Genomic DNA, 23,205 nt, shown 5'->3' on the forward strand with positions numbered 1-23,205 from the left:
CAACACTTATTTGTGGACAGCCAACAGAGTTCTTCAGGCCTCATGGTGGACCAAACATCAATACTCCCAAGTAATTAATTCTGCCCTACAAATGGAGGTCATACGGCTGCCTGGACATAAAACATAAATTCTTCATCCACACTCTTTAAAACCACGTCTGGAAATCACAATTGTGTTCAAGGCATATTACAAGAAAGATCTATGCAAATTGGATGGAATTCACATAAAAATAACAGAAATTCTTTGGGAGCTGGAAAGAATCAAAAGAAAATGTTACAAGCCTAAACAAGTGTTACTTTACTTAGCTTAAGCTAAGCAAGTAAAAAGTTCAAAATGCTTTTTTCTTAACATTCAGTTTGATCAGGAAAATTATTTCAAAGGAATAAGCCCCAAGAAGGAAAAATAATTATTTGAGATGATAAAATGTTATATATACATATTTATTTAGGAACTCAGTGAAAGCATATACTGAGTTCTAAACTAGAGGTAATTGTCCTAATAGAAAAAATATAGCAGGCATCTGAAACTTTAGTATAATGTACACATTCATATATGACAGGGACTAATATCAACAGAGATGGACAAAATATTTAATGGAGCTCTGCCATCTCTAAGCTAATCTTAAAACATTTCAAGTTTACTCTTATAGCAACACTCCTCTTTTGGCTAACAGATGGCTGTTTGTGATCTACATATTGCACTGAGGCTTCTTTCACGTTGTCTGATGCATGAATGAGGAATGCCTCCCATAAGTCAGACTACATGGCAGAAAAAAACAGAGCATCTAAAATTAAATGGCTTTCACTCCTTACCATCCAGCCCCATTTCTGTGATTCATTCACAGAAACACATTTCCCATTTTAAAACAACAAAAATTCAAATAATAGCCACATACTTATGTGTATTTGGCTATACAAGTTATAGAAGGATGATACGGCTTTTGGCAGTTAGAGTACTTGAAAATTTTCCATTATAACATCCTTCTAATTACTTATTATTTGAACCATTTGGGCTAACTGTCTTCACACCAGACATATTTCTCAATGGAGACTTTCAACTAAATGCTTCAGCTATTCATCAGAACTAGAATATGAAAAATTACATTTCACTTGCCTGTTTAAAGCAATTCTTAAAATCATCTACCTGAGCTGCATTGTGTGGAATAGAAATTTTGGAGTATGGAGGGATTGGCAGCTCTCCTGTAAAAATAAATCTATTACTTTGATTTAAAAAAAAAAAAGCTATTCAAATGCTCAACCACTTTTCTTTGTATACTCAAAAACTTGCCAGTAACTTGCCAGTGACTCTGTTGAACATACCATTTCCCAAAATAGTATTAATGCTGTATTAATATGTTATATGTCATTACACACTATTTTCTCTTTTGAGTCCATTCCCAACTTTTACAGTCATTAGTACAAAGCAATAGACGGGTTTTTAAATTACGCTGGTTCAGCAATGCCAACAACTCTAATACTATTCTTCAAATTCTAAGACTTAATCAGTTCACCTTAATCAAATTTCATCTATGAAATTCTCACTGTCATATGTGCAATCTCTAAATGTCACTTACTGCTATACTGTTAACTGCTTCCCAACAATGTGTGTTCTTGTTATACTAAACTGAATTCCTTACACAATCATGTAATTATTTTACTCTTGACAATAGGTCATTTTCCAAGCATGGAAGGGAATTTCCATCACTTCTTGACATGTTGAATTCTGAAAGAGCAGATCAGGAACCTCATCTTCACAAGTTTAATCTTTAAGTGTTTATCGGCCCTTTTCTTACATAATGCATGTGCTGCTTCTCAATTCTCAATTAAATATACTTCCTTAAATTTTTTAAAAAGTGGCATAGTTCTACATTGTTACATATGCAATTCTTTATTAATTTTTACATTTCAATTTATGTAATTTTCTTGAATACTTCTGCATTTTCCTGTAGGCACATTCAGCGGCAGGTTTTTCTGATTCAGAGCAACAGTAAGACCTGAAAATATTAGAAAAAAATAATTATTTAAAAAAACCCACAAAAACCAAAAAACCCGAAAAACCCCTCAATGAAAGCTGTTTGAAATATAAGTTGCTAAATGCAAATACAACCCAGGAAACAAAAATGGTAAAAAAGTAGTTTGCATTTTCATATAAAGATTATGTATGTGAGTTTGTACACAACTCATTTACAGATAGGAACATATACATAAGGCCACGGTGCATGTTGTAGAAGGGTTGCCTTTTACACTACTGTCCAGATTTTCTGAAACAGAAAGTTGTACCATCTTCATGGTATACAATGTGTTTTGTACAATGATGATGGAAACTCATTTATCCTAACGGTGAAATTGTCTGCATTGATTAGAGGAACCCCTTATTGAAATGTTCAGGGATCTACATGCAGTCCTTCTAGAATCTTGATAATCAGATGCAGTCATGTGAAATAACCACCAAACATCATATAACTTTTTCCATAATCTCATCAATCTCCATATTAAAATTTACTAAAATGCTCTGCCCTGCTGCTTTCACTGAGAGAATAAATCCATTCACCCATTGGACAGAAACCTTCTTTCATGGAAAATTAATTTTCAGTTTATGTCTAAAAATTCTACATAGAGACTGTTCTTTGGCTTAAATATTTTTTCTTCTTTCTTAACTCCAGAGTTTTGGATCTTATTTGATATGCTGTTCTCCTTCAAATTTAAGGTTATTGGCAACTTTTTTTATATGCCAACTAGGACTGCACTAAAGACATGAAATGGGCAGACTTTAACTGGAACCAACTTCAGGTTTTATAGTCTTTCTCTCAAAACGATTCATCAGAACTCCCCATCAGCGATTCTTTATGTTACGCATCTTCCTTCTTTTCCCATATGACACTATACTGAATCTTTATATGAAGCACAGATTAAATCTGACTATGGTGGTGCTTGGATGACAGTTGGACTAGCTTATCTTGAAGGTCTCTTCCAGCCTGATGATTTTGTGAAATTGACTTAATTTTGTCAAATGATTATTTTATTTAAAAAATACAGTTACCCCAACAGAATCTAATGTTACTACACCAAGATATATCTCTTTTTTTTACTTCTATGCCTTTGCATACCCAATGTTGTCATTTGTTTCCTATGTCCCATACAATGCCCATGAGCTTTCCTTCAAGCACATTTGTGACTTTCCAATCACATAGCACTGTTCTTGCCCTGACAGGTTCATTAAGACTCTTTGATAAAAGACTTTTTTGATACTTCTAATATTTTCATAATTGAGACCTAGTTTTGTTTTCCCATCAGGTTTCTAGTGACAAGACACTGATGGTGTAATTCCATTGACTACACCTCAGAGCCTACTGCCTAGCCTGTAGCTAGTAATTGAGAATTAAAACAAACAAATAAATACATCTCATTAATTAGGATCTTAAGCATTATTTCCAAAACACTGTCACCCCTACAAATTAATTCAGCAGCCTAAGAGCCACTTTGAGGCAGTTTGGTATCCACAGGTTTCTCAATTCCTTGCTGTTCACACACTGTCTTTAGATTTTTATCTGATATTATCCAGAGAGCAATTGACTTTCAGCTGGTCTGATGTGCATGCATGGTATTGTTTCATGGCTTAAGTGGGCTTAACTACCTGGAGTATAAGCAAGGTTTACCAGAACCTTCATGTGAGGACTTCTTGCACTGGGTGAGTATGGAGCCTCAGAGTCTAACACAATACTATGGATTGTCACACATGACAAAGCACGTACACTTTGGCAGGCCAGAATTATACAGCATAGTACCACGTATTTCAGTGTGAAGATTTAGATCTTCTTCATTCACTTAGTCAGTGGGGCTGAACTGGGAAATAACCTTCCTGTGTAATGCAGACAGTCTGACTGTCTAGGATGTGATGTCCATCTTTGTCCATGCATCCAGGTTTTCTCCCTGCAGAAATTGTGTTTCTGTCACCTGGAAAAACAGCACCCGAGAGTATGTGAGCTAGACTCAACTCTCATTCTGAAATAACAGTTTGGATAAATCCCTTGACTGAGAAAGAACTCCAAGATTTCAGATCACAGATCTCAGAAATACTGAACATCCTTGAAATCAATAGGAACCCAAACATGGATGACTAAGTGGGTTTTGAACTTAAGATGTACTGCAGTGAATTTTACCTTTGTGTTACAGTCTAAACTCTAATCACCAAATTTTGTTGCACTCTGCTGCTATAAATAGATATTTGAAAAATGGGGCTTTTCCCCTGGCCTCCATCATGTTTAGTCACAAGATGATTGTGTCTGCTCATATTTGCATTTATAATTTTTTGTGAACTGCAGATACCATTTTGTGACCAGTTTTTTTTAAAGTAGCTACACAGAAGCATTAAACAAAAATAAAAACTGACATGGCTTTTGTTTTAAAAAACAGGGCAAACCATTATTGATTTCACTGTATGGAGAAATTCTGACTTAAAAGACAGTCATCAGTTATGCTGATAAGTAATACTATTAATACTCAAATTTTGATTGTACAGCTGTTTAGCTGTGCATGATTAGGACCAGTTATATATTCAGGAGTGATTATTTTCATGCAAATACTTCGCTGGCTAATGGGGAGAACAGCTGCTGCTTAGCAACTGGAGGAACAGAGAAAGGGGGTGACTTGCTTTATAACAGGAAATGGGATGAAACCTTAGAGAGAGCATATAGTATTTAGAGGTACCAGAGAAAATGAGTGGTAGTGCTCTCTAACCAGGATGTTTCCTTTTACAATTACTGACACCTTAGGACAGCAGCATTTTCAGGTAATGAAGTGTAAATTAAAAGAAAATGTATATATCATACATGCATACACAGGAGTGAACAATATATAAAACAACTCCTAAAAACAAACACCAACACAGAAATTGAAATGTAGGAAATCCAGAAATAGACTTTGTGTCTGTCATCTATTGAAAGGGTTAAACTGATTTTCAGACTTCAGCAACTTAAACTACCACAAGCCAAGCCTTCTGGAAGAAGTGCTCTCTTTCTTCCTGCTGCTCAATCTCAGCCCTGCACTGCCTCCTCCTCTGTGCAAGCACAGGCTTCCACACCCCTACATAACGAGGCAGATCTAGGACCTGATAAAAGTTAAAACTAACCCATATTTCTCAGTGGGATTGCTTTTACCTGGCTCAGTTTCCGAGTCAAGTTTCTCATGCAGCTATTCAAATACTTGCACTGACATGAGAAGGAGGGCAGGGGACCTCCTGTGACAGTGCTGACTCAAACATTTACTGAAAATACAATCTTACCTTCGTGCAACCCTGCAGACGAACCTACTGACTTGACTGCTAGACAAAACTGAAAGCAGAAGTGAACTGCAGGAAACTAAGGGAAACTGAAAAGGCACTGCTCAGAAAGCATGCATGTTCCACAAAAGTGTGTGCATGGCTTTAAGACTAGGATTAAATTATTTAAATCAAAGAGGAAAGTCACTTAAAAAAAATTCTGAGAGTAACATTCTCTGAGAATTAGATTTTCAGAAATCAAATTAATACCTCATATGAACAAGAAACTGGCTGTAGGTTAGGTATCAACTGTTCTTGTTCTTTCTGATTTCAGATCATGGTTCTCCTTGATTTAATAGCAACATTAAAAATTTTGTCATTTTAAATAGAAGACTCTGCATTACATATTTTAGCAAATCCTGCTTTATGCTTCTAAGATGTTAGTTATTTCAGCTTTCTACACTATTCTACTGTGGGCAACTGGTTTCTCTTCAGCAGAACTCCCAGGTATGAACTTGTGCTGCATCTCACACACCACACTCATTTAGGAGAAACCAGAATCTACCAATGGCTCAAATGTCTTGGTTTATTCACCAACCCAGTTGAGGGGCAGATACAACATCATGTTCTCCTGCCTGCGCAGATGACAACAGAATACAGCAGTGCTGGGTACCTCCCAGCACAGAAGAGAATTGCTGACGTACCTCCAGCTCATGCAGCCACCAGACCACATCTGCCAGCGTTCAAAGACATTAAACTGTCAGTGAAATACACAGTGGTGGGAAGACACAATGCTCAGCAAGTTAAGAAGATCATGTGAACAGAAAGAAAAGAGAGCAAGGAATGGAGTAACACAAGAACTGTTACTGTCACTAACAAAGTTCTATGGAAAATTAAGGAAATGGATTAGTGAAGGAGCAGTACAAAATGTGTTCCAATAACAATAGTTAGAGATGCTGTTTGTTAACAAGCCCCACCAGTAAGCTGCTAGTGATTTATTAGCCTTTGTGAAATCTAAGTATTCATAAGAGTGTTTTTGCAGTTCCAAAGGTTTTCCAAATATTAGCTTTGAAAATGTAAACAACTGTCAAAAATTAAAGTTGTAACTCAGTTATATTTTAGATACAATGAAAATAGTTTGGATTTCAATCCTATTTCAATCACTTCTGTGACATAAGATTTCTTGATGACTAGGTAGTTGGGTTTTTTTCTGTTCACATAAAAATGAGTTTAAGGAGGAAAACAGATGTAAGCTAGAGAAAACAAACAGCTTACAAAGAAAGAGTAGGAAACCAGTTACCCTCGAGTAGACAGGCAAGCTTCCTGTTCATTACAATGAAAAAAACGAAGGGTAGCAACTGCCTGACCTGTCTTTTGTTCAAATCTAAACCCGAAACACATGTAACCAAAATGCGAAACATGTGTTCTACATATTGGGCGTTTGTCAGGTTTTATAGATTTGTACATTTGTCTCGTATCATCCAGTCCTGCACGCACATGTATCAGCATAGCCCTGAGTGCGTGCGAGAGCATTTGGCCTTTTAACTGGCTCATCTCCCACACCGCCAACTCTTTGGATATTTGCTGTGTTTTGGGGCTTTCATCCCCGGATCCGCAGCTCTCAGACAAAGAGACTGCAACAGGAATCTTAAATCTAAAACTTAAGTTTTTTTCAGCACCTCAACCTAAAGCCAAGCCTGTTTTACGGTTTCCAATAAAAACCTGCACGAGAGCGCTGCAAACCGCAAAGTAAGGCTCTCCTAAAGGGCAGAGGAGGAGGCAGAGGAGCAGGGGCAGCAGGAGCAGGGGGACGCGGCCGCCGCGGGGCCGAGCCGCCCGCAGGGAGCGGGGACGCGACCCCGCCCCCGCCGCTCCGCCGCAGCGCGCCCGGCCCAGCCCCACCCCGCCCCGCCCCCTCCGCGCGCCCGGCCCCGCCGCCAATCGCCGCCGTCCCTCCGCAGCCCCGGCCCCGCCCCCCTCCCTCGCCGCGCCGCGCGCGCTCACCGTCACAGCCCGAGGGCGCGCGGGCGCTGGCGGGAGCGCGGCCGCTCCACCCCCTTCTCCCGGTCCTGTCTCTCTCCTCGCCCCCATCTTCTTTGGGTTTGTGGGTTTTTTTTGGTTTTTTTTTTGGCTGGCCCCTGCAGCGTGCGGAGACTCACCTCCCCGCCATTCAAAATGGCGGTCGACCCAGCTTAACCCCGTCGTGTCCCGGCAGCGCTGCCTCTCCCGCCCCATCCGCGGCTCGGGATTCCGCAGCCTCACCCCCAGCCCGCGCGGCCGATCGCCGAATCACCGAGCCCCTCTCTCCCTTCCCTGCCTCCTCCCTCGCCACCAGGGGAAGCGATAGAGAGATTTTCCCCTCGCTCCCACGCGCGCTCGCGTCCAGCCTGCCGAGCCCGACCGAAAGATGGGGAGGGGAAGTGCGTGTGTGTGTCGGGGAGTGAGGGACACCTCCTCCACTCGTTGAACCCCTTTCCTCCCAACACATGGCCCATTCACACCCCCCCCCTCCCCGTTCCCCCAATGGTTGCATCCGTGACGACATCATCATGGCAACAGCAGCTGCAGCCCGGGGTCGGGGCGCCGCCGTCGCCGCCGGGGCGTCCGCGGGGCACGAGCCCGCGCTGTCCCTGAGGGGCGCGCGGCCGCACGGGCTGTAGGAGCGCGCGAGGGGCGCGCCGCCGCGCACGCGCCCAGAGCGGCGGCATCAGGCGCGGGGGGTGGGGGGAGCAGAGACACAGGCAAGGCGCGTGCGGGGCTGCGCGCGCTCCCGCGGGCGGGCGAGGAGCGGCAGGCGCGGGGAGTGTTGCGCTCGCGCGCGCGCTCGCTGCGGCGGCGGCGGCGGCGGGCGGGGGGAGCCGTGCGGGCTCCGCGCTCGCTCCGCGCTCGCTCGGTGCTGTGCTGGTGCCTCGGCGGCGGCGGCGGCGAACAAACATGTTCTCAGTGCGGATCGTGACTGCCGACTACTACATGGGCAGCCCGCTGCCCGGCCTGGACCCCTGCCAGTCCCGCTTCCGAGAGGCCCCGGCCAAACGGGTGCCCGTCGTGAGAGTCTTCGGCGCCACCCCTGCAGGTAAGGGATGACCCCCGCCGCCGCCGCCGCCACCGGCGGGCGAGCGGGAACGTCCCCCAGCTGCGGAGCCGCGGGTCGTGCTGGCGCCGGCCCCGCCGCCGCCCACCCCGCTCCCGCTCTTTGTGGCTGGGTCGCGCCCCCCCCTCCGCGCCCGGCGCCGCCGCTGCGGCGCGTCTCACCTGCCAGCGGCGGCCGCGGGGACGGCAGGGCAGCGGCGAGCGGCGGGGACCTGCCCCGGGTGTCGCGCCGCGCCCGCCCGCCGGCCGCGGGGACTGCGGGGCTTTGTGCGGGGCTGCCCCGGGAGAGCAGCTCAGCTGTGCAAACACCGGGGCCGGCCCGTGCCGCTCTCGCTCCCGGTGCCCGCCGCCGCTGTCCTGCCCTTCCCGGCAGCTGTTGCTGAGGGAGGGCGAGCCGACCAGGGGAAGCCGCTGAGCGCGGGCACAAGCGGGACTTGTGCGGCACTTGGGAAGTGGGGCTCGTGTCGCGGCGGGGATCGCGCACGGCCCGAGGCACCGGGGCTGTGCTGCACTGCAGAGAGGAGCGTCCTGAGCGCCGGCCACATGTTGCCCCCCGAGACTCCCGAATGTCACATGCCACTTCTTCGCTGCCTCTTCGCCGTGTGGCCTTGTGCTTACAGCCGTCCCACGTCTCAGATGCGTTTCCGACCAATACAAACAAATACGTTCTCAGAACTAATTTTTAGCAAATACTTAAGGAAATTAATTTAGTATGTATTGTAGTTTGTCCATACCTTAAATATTAACCTCGGTTTTTTGAGATATTAGACATACTAAGCATCGTTGCTTGTGATCTCTTTTCACTTATGCTGTGTAATGCTGACCTTGGGAATTAAGGTATTTCTGCATGTTTTATTGATTGGCACGTTGAAAATTATCTATTGATACACATGCATTAAATCTTAGGCAAGACAAAAAACGTGTAATAAAAGAGCATAGCAGAGGTGTCTTTCCCTTTAGGCAGTTGTTACAGTAAAGCAGATATTTTTGTTGTATTTTTTGTTGGCTTGTATTTTGTTGGTTTTTTTTAATCCAGAATTAACTGTCTTCTCTGTTTAAGCACAGAGAGACGTGACATATTCAAGCTGTTGTGTTCTGATGCAACTACAGCTCCAAATTATTAAATGAATGAGTGGGATTAACAGATAGAATATTGAAATAGTGGAACCTATTTTATTGTAGCTTTAATTCTGCATACAAAGGAGATATTATGTAATAATATTTATGTAATGGCAGGAGTAACTATTTCATGATTAAAAAATGTAGAGCCTGAGGTTGTTGGCAGGTAGTAGGATTTTTGTGCTCGCGTGTGGTTAACTCATTAAGGCTTATTTTCTTTTAAGAAAATGTTTAGGCTATGCCATATCATGAATGTGGCATCATAAAGTAAACAGCGAAGTAGTTTAGTTGTCCAGCTATTAGGAATTCAGTAGGAAATCCCTGGCTTCCCCAACCATAAACTTTAATGTTAATTTGCATAATAGAAGTGTTTCTAATTTGTCTTCGTTAGAGAAGACAATTCACTAGAGTCTGCAAAAACAGTGTTGTCTATCCTATTTATTTCCTTTTTAAACTCTTTTTTTTTAACGTTCTGTACCTTTAATAATGTTGCTATTAAGCTTCACGAGCTTCTTATTGTATCTCTGCATTTTTTTTTCTTTTTAGAAAAGCAGACAAATGTAATTCTCTCTCTTCAGAGGTACTGGACCAAAGCACTCATTGTCAGAAGTACTCTGACAGTGATTCTCAGGTTATTTCTTGAGAGCTGAAATTTAAAACTGAGTGTAATCACTTACATCTACACTGACATTTTCTTTGAGGAAAAAGGAATAGTGAAAACGACTTCTAGCATACTGTCTAAGACAATAGGATATCCTTATTGTTTGGCTTTCAGGCAGTCTGATGCTTGTCCAGTTGAGTTGGTCTGGGTGGGAATAACCCTTTCTCATTGGGTTTAATGTGTGTGCCTTGCCTCCAGGAAAGGTGCTCAAGTCGCCTTTTTGCCTCCATGGCAGCAACCCATTATGGCTGTATCTGCTGCTCCACCTTCAGCGTGATTAACTTTGCACGACTCTTAGTGTGTTTACAGCTGTGTGCCCAAGCTGTGCAGCTAATTGGGAGTCAGGCTCAGAACAGACTCCAAATTTCACTGCTGAGTGAAGGGGGTTTGATTGGTATGTGGCAGTGGCTTATGCAGATGTTCAGAAAGTCAAACGTCTGATACCGCTGTATCCTTGTGTCCACCAGCAGCTATGGACAGTGATCCTGAGGGCACCCACCTGTACTTTCTGCCCCATCTTGTGGAGGTACTGCACTCAGTGAATGACAAGGATTGCCAGTGTTACCTTTGAAGGCTTTTACATAATACGGTACTCCACATTTTTAAAGGTTTACTGGTACAATCTATAAAATGGAAGCAGCTTGTAGTTGGGGTAGGAAAAAGCCAGACTTCTAATTAAAAGTAATGGAAGGATCAGCTCCTAGAACGGACTGTGTTGGCAAAAACGTTTGTCAACTTCTTTATGTTTTTTGCGGAAGAAATCTTGTTCTATTTGGCAAGGCTCTGCAAATTCTGTATTGATGTCCTACATGTTTGCATAATAAGAGCTTGAAAGATGAGGGATCAAAATTTTGTTTAAGCCCATAGATCCGCCTACTATATTCTGTTATTTTGTGAATTAAAGGGTAAAATTCTGATTACAATAGCAAAAGGTGAAGTGAGCCATTTCATTCAATTTTAGCTGTTTGGCGCTTTAAGCAGACTGGCATGTCTGTTGACATAGTGATGTGGACAAAAGTATAATTTCAGAAATGCTGCAACACTGCCATGGTGGTAATACAATGAAAGCAGTGTTGAATTCATACTTTATTGTATAAGAGCATAGATACTATCTGATACACCACTATTTGTATCCCTAAGAGAGTCTCATAATATTGCTTCTTATACATAAAAACAATAGATTTTAATTCACTAGGTAATGCTCAAGTATGAAACAAATTAGCATTCTATTCTCAGGCAGTATGGTCTGCTAACTAGTACTTTTGTAAATGGTTTTTGTAAAAATATAAAAAAACTTTGAAAAATTGCAAGGCTTGTTGTTTAGAGTGAAATCATAATGAAAATTAATTTTTCTGTTACTGTACTGTTTTTAGTTGAATTGTCAATTCTTGCATTGTCATTCCTGTTGCTAATCTGAATCTTGTTAAGATTTTTGCAACCACGTAAGTACCTGGATTTATAGCTTCACAACAGATCTATTTAAGGTAAGACATACCTGTAGTCTTAAAAGTCATGTATGTTTATAGTTTTGTTTGGGAAGAGGTTATTCCATAGGTCTTAGTCATTGAATCATGGAATATGCTGAGTTGGAAGGAACCCATCAGGATCATAGAGTCCAACTCCTGGCCCTGTGCAGGGCACTCCAAGAGTCACACCATCTGCCTGAGAGTGTTGTCCAAATTCTTCTTGAACTCTATCAGGCTTGGTGCTATGACTGCTTCCCGAGGGAGCCTGTTCCAGTGTCAGGAAAACCTTTTTCTTGATATCGAACCTAAACCTTCCCCGATGTGGCTTCACACTGTTTGCATGAGTCCTGTCACTGGTCACGAGAGTGAAGAGATCTGTACCTGCACCTCCTTCATGAGGAAGTTGTAAGACAACAGTGAGGTCTCCTTCAGTCTCCTCCAGGCTGAACAGACCTCAGCTGCTCCCCATGTGGCTTCCCCTCAGGGCCCTTCACCATCCCTTGGCCCTCCTTTGGATGCTCTCTGGTCGGTCAATGACTCTTGTTCAGGTTGCCATTGACCAGAACCCCCATGTCCCTTTCCACAGTGCTGCTCTCCAGTGTCTTGTTGTCTGATCTGTACACAAAACACGGCTGCTCCATTCCTGGTGCAAAATCCAGCGCTTGACCTTGTTAAACCTCATCTGGTTGATGGTGCCCATCTCACTGATTTGTCAAGGTCTCTCTGCAGGGCCTGTCTGCCCTTGACGGAATCAGCAGCTCCTCCCAATTTAGTGTTGCCACAAACTTACTTAGTATTCCTTCAAATCGTGTGTCCAAGTCATTAATGAAGATGTTAAAGAGAGCTGGGCCAAGGATGGACCCCTACGGAACTCCACTAGTGACTGGATGCCACGTCTGTATTATTTTCATTCCTCTGAAAAAGTATGTGGAATTTCACTCCCTGTTTGCTGATCAAGCACTGTAAGTCACCCTAAGCCTCATTCCAAACTTATATTAAATTTAGGTGATCTCAGAAGAAGATTGCTATCCCATGTTGCTTCCGTTTAGCTGGTACTGTGAAGATTTGTTTACTAAAAGATCTCTTGTGTTGTATGGAGGTATTAAAGCTTTGATTTGTTTCTTACTAGCTCTTGGCCATTTCAGGCTCTTGGAGCCTGTCCTCAAAATTTCATTGACCACTTCAGAACATGTATATGAATGCTCAGTTGAATGTTTCTGTCAGGTGCTTATACAACTGCAGAAAGAGCCAAGCTGTAAATCCATTCATTAAAAAAATCAGGGAGACCAGATGAGCTGATTGTCATTTTAGGAGAGACATTATAATAAGCAAACTGAGATTGCTAAATTATCACCTCACTTAACAAGACGAGCACAAGTAGCTGGGGATACTACTCATAAACCACATAGGAGATACCTGTTGGTGTGTGATAATGAGTATTGTCAACCATATAGTTGAAATATTAGCAAAAAAATCATTTTGATGTGCATGCGATTTGAGGCTGATATGCAATAAACTTTACAAAAATAGGTGCACATTTTCAAATTGCTTTTGAAGGGTGTTAGGCTGAGAATGTGTTCAGTTGACAGGAGGGCCTTTGGAGAAGGCAGATTAGGAATTTACATAGGAAAAAGCAGTCTGTAATTTGAGGAGTAATATAAATGCTGTCCTCAACTGCCACTTTACGTATTTGTCTTGTTTGGAGGGGTTTTGTATTTTACATTATGAAATCACTGATCCAGGAAAGAATCTGACTCAGGGCAGCACAAAATCCCAGCCAAAAAAAGAATGTTTTTAAGTTACTCTTGCATGCTTTTGATTACAAGTTTTTCTGAGGTTAAATGTAATATAGAGTAGGAGCTTACATTCAGCAAAATCTGAATGTATTTCAGGTAGACATCTAAGCTTGGTGCTTTCACTTCTTGGTTTTCTGAGAGGGGGGAAGAAAAGCAGAGGCAAAAGCTCCAGCTAAAATCTGGCTCCCTTCCAGCAGCAGTAGCTCTGGTATGACTCAGTGAAGGGGCCTGCTTATCTTCTTTCTTCTGTTCTTCCCCCTCCCTTTTATCCCTTCACTGACCTGTCTAGGCTGTATATCTGATCCCATCCAGTGTCTGTCTTTCTGTCCTCTGTTATTGCCTATTTGAGAAGGACTGAACTCATTGCAGGATCTTGCTGCTTTCTATGCTCAGCTCATGATGAACTTTTCTTCTCCCCATTTTCACTACCATTTCAGACACTGTCCCCCACAGTGGTCATTTCCTATAGCTTCCTTAGTTAAGTGTTCACAGCTGAGCATCATTCCAGTCGCTGCTACTTCCCATATTCCATTTCCCAGAAGTGGGTATTCTTGCCAACACTCTTCTACTTTCTACTGTGGCTTCACAGTGAGAAGATGAAAAAGAGGATATAGCCATTGTGGTGAGGCTTGTGCCTTTGCTTTACCTTCTCACACCCTTTCCCAAAACATAGCAGTGTATAACTCTTGATAAAGGGTTATTTTCTGGGCTACAGCATGACCTAAAATATTTTTGTGTAGTACAGTGTAACTTCACTTCCAGCATAATATTTCTGCATCTTGCACTGACAGGCTTCTCATACTTAAAAAAACTGTTTGAAAAATTGCTTCATGTATTAAAAGAATATATTTTATAAATTGTCAGGTTTTCTTGGGGGTGGGGGTCTGGTGGGGTTGTTGTGTTTGGTTGGGGTTTTTTTAAGAACCTTCTAGATTTTGTTGTTGGTGGTGGTTTTTGATTTTTTTTTTTTAAGAGGCATTTATTACATTGTATAGATTGCCTGCTGAGTTGTTTGAGCAGTGAGAGGCTGTCTGAATAAACTGAGATTCTGCTTCTCTAGCATGAAATTAAGTACCAATTTCATATTTGTATATATGCAACTTGCTAAAATTCTCTTTCTTAAATGAACTTTAAACTACTGTGATAAAACTAATGTTCTAAATAGAATCCAGATAATGGCTTCATAACCAATATTACACTTCTGTTGTAGAGTACCTCTTGGTCAAGTCACTGAATATTTTTGTGCTGTTGTAATTCAGTGGAAAAAATACATGCATAACTGACCCTACATGCTTAAAACTCGATCAGCTGCTGACTTCAAAGTGTCCCACAAAGTAGCTGCATCTATATTGAATCTCAGATTGTTTTTTATGATTAGTGGCCCTGGAAGTAGACCAGGAGCTTATCTACCTCAACTATAATTTCCAGTTCTGTTACATACTTCTTAAGGGTGCTTTTCGGCTGCTTGTTGAAATATATTCTTTTTCAGTGTGTAAAATGAGCCTCCTCAAAATAGCGCACTGGTCTGAAAATAGTTGTCTCTCTTATTTTTACCAGAGAAGTACATGCATATCACAACTGAGGTTGGCAGGATGAGATGATGTGTAAACACTCAGTGAGAAACAGCTCCTGCTTAGTAATTTTTGCAGTCTGAGTAGACAAGATAAATCTCGGAAAGAAGGAAGCAGGTGTGATAATACCATGCTATCAATTTCTTCTCAGTCTCTCATATTCAGAGTTCCAGTATTGATCATTTAATATACTGTCTTCTACTAAGTGTTGTCATTACCTTGGTTTTGTCCTTTACCCTTGGTTGACTTGATTGACCTCTGTGTGCAGTGGACCTTTGAGAAGCATGATGGTGAACATATAACCATTTGGAAGGAGGCAGTGTGAACGCTCTTACTAAAAGATTTATAGTCAATGTTCTGTCTCACAAATGAAGCAGCTGAAATTTTTAATAATGACTGGCCAGAGTCACTGAAGATTCAGTCTCATGTCAGAGGAGACCTGCTCATCAAAATCTCAGGACAATTGGCAGTTGAAAATTTTTTTCTTCTTTAATTAAAAGAAATTAATTTTTCTTCTATAATTAAAGAGACTGTTATCGCCAGCAATTGCAAAGCCAGTATCTCAGCCTCCTGGTCTGTCATCACTGGATGTTGAGGTGACAAGTGATGAACTTGCTTCTTTGCCTTTTCCTCAGTGTCCACCATGTCGTATGTACAACCCCTGTATGTTACAATTGTGTGCATTTTAAAAGTTCTTGTGTATGTCTCCTCTATGTCACATGTATTCTGTGGGGAAAATGGTTTCACTGTATTGAATTATCTCACATTTCAGGAACATGTTCTTGACAGACAGCAAGGTATACCTGTGTAAAGAAAAGGATGAATTTACTTAGGGTCCCACTTCAAATAAATAGCAGAACTGATAGTACAGTGAAGAAGTTGCTGTCTGCAAGCAGTGTTATTTCTGTGCTACTACACTGCCCAGTAATGATAAATCCTTATATTATACAGTACTGTTCACATAAAATAATGTGAACAGTAATGTTCTTTTATATGTTGACCAAAGTTACAGTTGTGGTAGCAATTATAATGTTACAGCATAGGTTTGGTTAACAAGGTCCAGGGATTGATTGCAAAGATCTGCTGTGAAATCTGTATAGTTACACGTAATCACACTGTTATTCACAATACCTATATGTATACTGGTGAAACTAATAATTCTGAAAAATACAGTGAAATAGTCAAGTATGTGAGCTTGCAAACAGGCAGTATTTTTATGCCAGTGATAGATACAGTTAAGACAGAGAATAGAGCCCAGAATATACAGAATCTAAACAAATACTAGAAAAGTTTGTACCAGATAAAGGGACTGTCTGAAATGTCACTTCTTGCATAGGCGTCATTCATGCATGTTTGTTAAGGCTCTTTTCTTTCAAGAGCTGCTTTTTATTACAGGGGAGTTATAAGGTGTGCAGAAGTTGGTGCGTTTTTTGGCAGGACATTTAAATAAAACTTCACACTTGCTGACTGGGCTGAGCCATATGGCTTATTAGGGAACCATTTGATGTCTGTATGTTCCAGCCTTCCTGTGATCAGTATGCAGACAGCCATTTTGGATAACTTCTTCCCCGACTCATCTATTTGCAGTCTGTCATGTTGACTGCATGTTTATGAGTTCATGTTATGTTACTTCGGTGTATATTCTCTGGTTTCAGGTTGGGGAGTCATTGTCCTTGGAGGCACTTAATAATTCTCAGGATGTGGTCCTGGGCAGCCAGCTCTGGGTGGCCCTGCTTGGGCAGGAAATTTTGTCCCGGTGACCTCCAGCGGTCCCTTCTAACCTCAGCCATTCTGTGATTATGGAGATTACTCTTGTCAGCAGTGAGTATCCAGGTGCTCTCTGTAGCCTGTTTGTATGTCCAGATAAGCACAGTTGCATTCAAATGGTGTGGAAAGGTTGCCAGGTAGCTAACTGTCTTTAAGCTGATTGCCCTATGGCTATGAAAGTTACTGAAAGGTTTTGGTGGTGTTGGTGAAAGCTGATTAAGATTTGGAAAGAAGAAGAAAAGAGAGAATATTCTGTACAGAGACCATTGCTAAGGTGTGTTTGTCTCTTAGTGACAGGTTCTTTTCCTAAAAATTAGAGAAAAAGTAGGTGCAGCCCTGCTTATTTACATTCAGGTTGTGCCTCTGTGCTGTTTGCTGACTAAACCAGTGTTTACTACAGAAAAGCTGTGTGTCCTATTTTAGGCGCAATATCAACATGCGGTATTCAGTATGAATATTGAAAGGACTTTGGAATGTTGCACCTAATCCAGAATACCTGACGTGACACCTCAGGAGAGGTTTACAATAGAAGTTTTCCAAGTTTTGTATAATGAAATGTATAATGAGTCTTTCATTTTGTGTTTGAAACTGCCTAGGTGGGTTTCTGCATAGCACAGATCTTATTAAGCTCTGGGAATTGGAAACTGATTCAGCCCTCATATTGGCAGGTACTGCCTTCAGATCAATAATGAACAAATTTTTATTTCTGCCACCCCTATTATGCTTATTAACTAGACGAAGAGGCTATTTTCTGGAGTTTTTGATATAGAAACTTCTGTATTTTCTTTTGAAAAGTTACATATTTAAGCTAGCTAAAATGTTACAAAATACTTGATGAATCATTCTTTATGTTTTTGTATGTCTTTGTCCATCGACCATTAAGTAAATGGATTTGTGATATTCACATTCATAAGCAGTGAAACCTATTGTGCTGTCTGTAGGAAATTACAGAGAAGAGATTACAGGCAGATTCTTACGCTGAGATAAAATGAATCTATAGTATCAAATATATTAATGTTTGAGTTGTTTGAATTAGCTTTGTGGAAGCGACACTAAGCCATCTTTACTGTTAGACTAAAATAGTGGCAGTAAAACACAACCCAGTTCTGCCGTGGATTTTCTGTTTGTTTATTTCTTACAGTAGAAGTGTGTTTTCACCCTCAGATTGATGTTCATGTCAGAAGGGACATCTCTAGAGATTGAACTAACCAGACAATCATCATGTGGAAAGCAGGACTATCTAGACCAGCTCAAAGATGAAAATGCCACAATCTAAGTAATTTCCAGTGTTTGACCACACTCACAGCACACCAAACCAAACAAATAAAGAAAACCACCAGACTTTTTTTCTAAGTTTCTTGTGTTTCAGTTTGTGCTCATTGCCTCTCGTCCATTCATTGAGTGTCATTGAGGAGTCAGACTCTTCTTTAATGCTTCTTACCAGTTGATAAGGTTCTTCTCTTCCTGAGGCTACAAAATCCTGGCTTACTCAGCCTTCCCTTGTATGTTCAGTGTTCCCAGCCCTTAATTATCTTTATGGCCTGACTCCAGTATGTCCATGTCTAGTGCTGGAAAACCCAGACCTGAAGCTAGCACTCCAGGATGCATCTCACCAGTGCTGAGTAGAGGAGAAGCATCGTGCCCCTCGATCTGCTGGCTTTATTCTTCTGAATGGTGCTCAGGACACTCTTGGCCTTCTTTATGGCTGCTTATTTACATTCAGGACCCCTGGGTCCTTTCCATTAGAGGTGCTTTCCAGACAGTCTGCCTCCAGCCCCTTGTGATGTATGGAGCTACTCCTCCCCAGGTTAAGACTCATCATTTCTCCTTGTGGGGCTCGATGAAGTTCTTCTACCTATTTCTTCAGCCTGTTATCAATGTCAGCACCACCCTCTGCTGTATAAGGCACTCCTTCAGATTTTATCGTATGTAAACTTGCTGAGGTGCACCTGTTCAATGTCTAGGTCCTTAATGAAGATGTTAAACAACAGTGGCCTGAGTTTTGACCTGTAAAGTACACCACAAATGACTGGCCTCTGTGATCCATTATTGCAAGGCAGCTTCTCCACACTTAAGTTGCATTCCTCTCCTTCAGTCAACATAACTGTCAAATCTGTTCAAGAGATCTCCAGTGTGTCTTGTTACCCCTTCCTTTTTTTAACATGCCGTCTTCTGAGGTGAAAGTGTAAGTACTGCATCTCAATTCTGATTACAGCAACGTTTGTTTTGAAACATTCATAAAATTTCTGTATAGATATCTTGGGTATATTATGACTGTGTAAAAGTAATAAATCCTGGATCTGGATTTTCTCGGTTTTGATGGTATGTTTTACCTGGAAAACATGAGATTGTATAAAATAACTGAATATAAGTCATCACGTGACTAAAAAGGTGTTCTGTATTGGAAATACAGTTTTAAATTGTCCCATGCTTTTCTTACTTCAGAAGAGCGACATATGTTGTACATTTATGCCATGGTAATTCAGGTCATTCTTTGCTCTGATTTTTTATGGGTTTTTGGATTGTGTTTTTTTTCTTGGTGGTGGTTTTTTTTGATGTACAGTTCTTGAGGAATTGTGCATTGACATGTGCATTTGTAAACCTGCAATTCCCATGCAGAGATTGATTTAGTGTCTTTACACAGTGCAGATTCCTGATTTCAGTCTGATGCATTAAAAAACCCACAAGAAGAAAAGCCAAAAAACCCCCAGAAAAACCCCATCAACACACTTTCAAATAGATGGGAAGAACAGAATAAAGTACTGCTAAGCATTTACAGATTGTGCCAGCATGACAGGTTTTGGTGAATTTGTGTTCTTATGCCAGCAGTTGGAAATCTAATCAAGGAAATAAATAGTCATTTTTAACCACTGCTATATTAAAGATGAAAGATTTAAGAATCAAAACCAGTTGTTTTAGGCAGTGTGCACATAATAGTGGGGTAGTCCTCACTCCAAAAAAACTTATGTTCTATATAAATGGAGCATTAAAAGGTGTAGAAAGAGTGATATGTTACAAAAACAGATGGCATGGCAATATTATTAGTCATTATTTTGAAGTGGAATTTTGTAGGAGGGATTTCCTGAATGGAAAAACAGGGGAAGGGTAGCATGTGTTGAAAGGAAGACTGGGATCAGAAACGAATATGTAGAGCATGTGAGGTGAGCTGGGGGTGGGGGAGGTTGGAGGAAGGAAAGTGCTGAGAGCCAGGACTGTGAAAAATATTGATATTGGAGTTGCAATAACAGGGAGCAGTTATCTAAGGCTGCTCCCTTTTGGATTTGCTTGCTTTGGCTCATGGGGCTGACTTGCCCCCTGAAATTTATCTCTGGACTTGTGGCTAGAGGTACATGAGATGTTCCATGAGGTTTATTGCTCTGTGCAATGGGAGAAGAGAGAAAAACAAAGTCCCCGTGACTGAGAACTGTCTAAGAAATGTAGAACATAGTGAAGAACTACAGCATTCTCATCAGTGCTATACAGTTTGTGAGCACCTTTTGTATTGCCTACTTTCATGACAATTTGTATTATTTTTAGGTTAAGGGATGTGAAAATCTAAATAAAACAAATAAATATCTGGTGTTCATCTTCCCAGTGTATCAATATAAATTAAATAAAATCGGGCAGACTTCAAGCCAGACTCTGCAGTGATGGGTGCAAAGAAAATGCATCTCTTGCTGGCTGAGAAAGATATGTGGGCCTGCATAATGCTAGGTGCATATGTGGCAGGTTTCAAAAACAGAACAAAACACAAATGCTGTGAAAACCAACACATTTCTTCCACCTGAGCATCTCTTCTTTAGTGCCAATGGGCTTCTTGTAGCCTGTTTGTTAATGTTACTCAGTTACTTCTATAAAAATCTTACTTATGTTGTGTAACCTTGCTTTGTTGTAAGAAAACCGTAGCAATATCTTGTTCTTTCCAGGTTAGCCTTTGGCTTTTTCAGAATGTTGTTCTCCTATGGAAACCACTAGCAATGCAGTGTTTTATGTTTGTTAGTAATTTGGCTTCTGTAGCTATCTGACTCACAGTAAGCCATTTAACTACAGTGAATGTTTCTATTTTACTTTTTAAAGGATTAGTGACTGCATTTTTTACTTGTAGTACCCTAGACTAGGGATTTGGTATTTTGACAGCAGAACATGTAACGATGAGAGGCTGAAGCTTATGCATTTGGCAATAAAGTTGTGGAGATAAAATTGTGGTGGAAAAATAACGTAGATCAGGGTGGAGTTGACCAGAGAAACTTGAGTAAGAAACTGATTTAGGAGAAAACCTGGTGACATAAGATTTCATAGTAGTGCTTTATTGTCTGAAGTTAAATAGTTTGGTATACAATGGTTAGGAGAAGCACATGCAATGTTTAAAAGAGTAGTACAAAACTTGTCTGTTGTTACAGCTGCTTTGCAGAAACCATAGTTTGAAACTTAAAACTTGATCATACAGTTGAATCACTGCATCAAATAACTTGATGAGTTTCCAATCCAGTGGTTTGCATTTTCTTTCTTCTATATTTAGTTAATGATTTAAAATGTTTTATGGTGTGCAGTACTGAACAAGAGATTCTTGGTCCAATAATTTGATGCAGCAACCATCACATTACATAAATGTTGCTTTCTGAAGCCTTCTGATTTGGCTTGTGTTGTGACAAGTAAATGGTCAGGTGTGGTTATTTGCTCGTGCTTTTACACTAAGGAATCACTTAGAATTGCAGGGAAGAGGCAAGCGAGGGGAGAGGACTCATTCAGTATGTTTGCTGAGGCTTTGGGGGGATGTTTTTGGTATTCTGATTTTTTGTTTTATTTGGTTTTGGTTTTTTTTAATGGAGGTAGACTCAGTCTGTTGTCCTTAAGTAATTGGGTTCATTGTTAGCACAGTGTAATTGAGGTTTCAACTGTTCTAGAGCTGAAAATAGCTTACAGCTTCAGACTGTTTTGTGAGCTGCATATTGATTCTGTAATGAGTAACTGAGAAAGGCAGATGATTTTCTACTGGCTGTGCTCTGAATTACTGCACACACTGCAGTTCTGTAGAAGTGTGCTGTTTGGGTTGACCAGAACAGTAACACAGGATACTTCTGGTACTGGAGGTGGCATATGCCTGTGAGGATTACAGGAGGAGAAACAGATGAAGAAAAAAGAGGAAAAAATAAATCTTGGGGAATTAGAAGTCCATTCCATCTGCATTCATGAAGGAATCTCTACTTTTTTCCATCTAAACATACTAAAATGGTTTCTTAATTTCTTCAAATGTGAAATGATGTGTTATGGATACCAGCCATTCCTTAAATGTAACTAGATGTAATGGAATTAGATATATTCTGCTACTCCGAATATAATCCTAGCTCTTCAATATCTCTAAATGGTATTTAAGTGCATACTCAGAACTATAGTCTTTTTGACTGAGTAGAACCTCGCAGAGCAGTTACAAATGTTATGATACAGTTTTGAACAAAATTTTGTATGTTTAAATTAGATATGATTAATTTTTTTATTATTTATTCAAGTAGTATTTGGAAAATTCTCCAGCTGTTGTATTGATGTCCTTCATTTTCTTAGGGTTTTCAGAAGAGTAGAGAAGGAGTATGTGATAGGGAAATCCGCCCACTAAATCTTTGTGTCAATACCAGAGGGATTGGTTATGACAGCAGTCCCATGTCATCATACTTTGAAATGTGTGTTTCATTTGTTAGTATGGTTTTTTTTTAGAGAAAATTCAAGTGTTTGGGAAAACATTATTAAAAAAATCTATTAAAGCTTGAGATTTGTAATTAAGGATGATAGTGCCATCGATACAAAAGAAATGACTTCTAGTAAGCTTCCGTGGAGGTGACTGCAGTTCTTTTCTTTTTGGTGTTGGTTTTCTAAATTTTCTTTAATGTTATTGTTACTGGTGCCACCCAGAATCTCTCAATGCCACTTTGTTACTTCTTTCTATGAAACCTGGGAGTACTGGTGAAAGAGAAGGCATGTTGTGCTTTTCATAGTTGTAGTGAATTGAACCTTAATTGCAATTCCAGAAATTCTTTCCAGTGTTCCGGCCAAGGAATAAACAATCAAGTCCTAGTTGTTATTACTATTTGAGTACTAATCAGCCACTTTTTAAAGTAAAATGTTTATTTTTTCCTTATATCTCCTGTATTCTTTCAATTCTGTGTAATATCTTTAAAAAGAACCAAGGAGTAAAGTGGATTTTTAAAATCAACCTATGTTCTAGTAGCTGCTAGCATTTAGAACAATGGAATCTACAAGTTGACACTGGAGGCTAGCCATGTGAAAGGAAAAGGTGCCAACTGCATGAATTATTTGCTTTTCTGGCAAATAGCTTCTGTATACACTCATCCCTAACTCAGAAGTAAATCTGGCCTGAGGTAATTTCTGCTTTTATGAGTTAGTTCAAGTTTAATTCTGAAGTCATGAAGCACAGGTCACATCTGTAGTGAAAATCGTTGCTCTTTTGCCATTTTTGTAATTGCACA

The 23,205-nt window shown here is 40.8% G+C and overlaps 1 protein-coding gene and 1 long non-coding RNA gene across 3 annotated transcripts in view; one reads left to right on the forward strand and one right to left on the reverse strand.

The window, feature by feature from the left end:
* Positions 1–424: 424 nt before the first annotated feature.
* LOC148224399 (uncharacterized) lies at positions 425–7,758 on the reverse strand. Of its 2 annotated transcripts, none has more exons than XR_015802519.1 (2): positions 7,416–7,758; positions 425–3,953 (listed from the first exon to the last, which is right to left on the reverse strand). It is a non-coding gene; the product is annotated as an uncharacterized LOC148224399 (long non-coding RNA). The 2 variants fall into 2 exon arrangements; XR_015802518.1 differs by having other exon boundaries at positions 7,261–7,758.
* A 417-nt stretch (positions 7,759–8,175) lies between these two features.
* REV3L (REV3 like, DNA directed polymerase zeta catalytic subunit) overlaps positions 8,176–23,205 on the forward strand; it is a 110,659-nt gene continuing 95,629 nt past the window's right edge. Inside the window, exon 1 of the mRNA XM_014879258.2 lies at positions 8,176–8,329. Coding sequence (XP_014734744.2) covers positions 8,191–8,329 — 139 coding nt within the window. The 5' untranslated portion in view covers positions 8,176–8,190. The remainder of the gene's footprint in view (positions 8,330–23,205) is intronic.

This window comes from Sturnus vulgaris, chromosome 3 (genome assembly GCF_052056855.1).
Source record: "Sturnus vulgaris isolate bStuVul1 chromosome 3, bStuVul1.hap1, whole genome shotgun sequence".
Lineage (NCBI taxonomy): Eukaryota > Metazoa > Chordata > Aves > Passeriformes > Sturnidae > Sturnus > Sturnus vulgaris.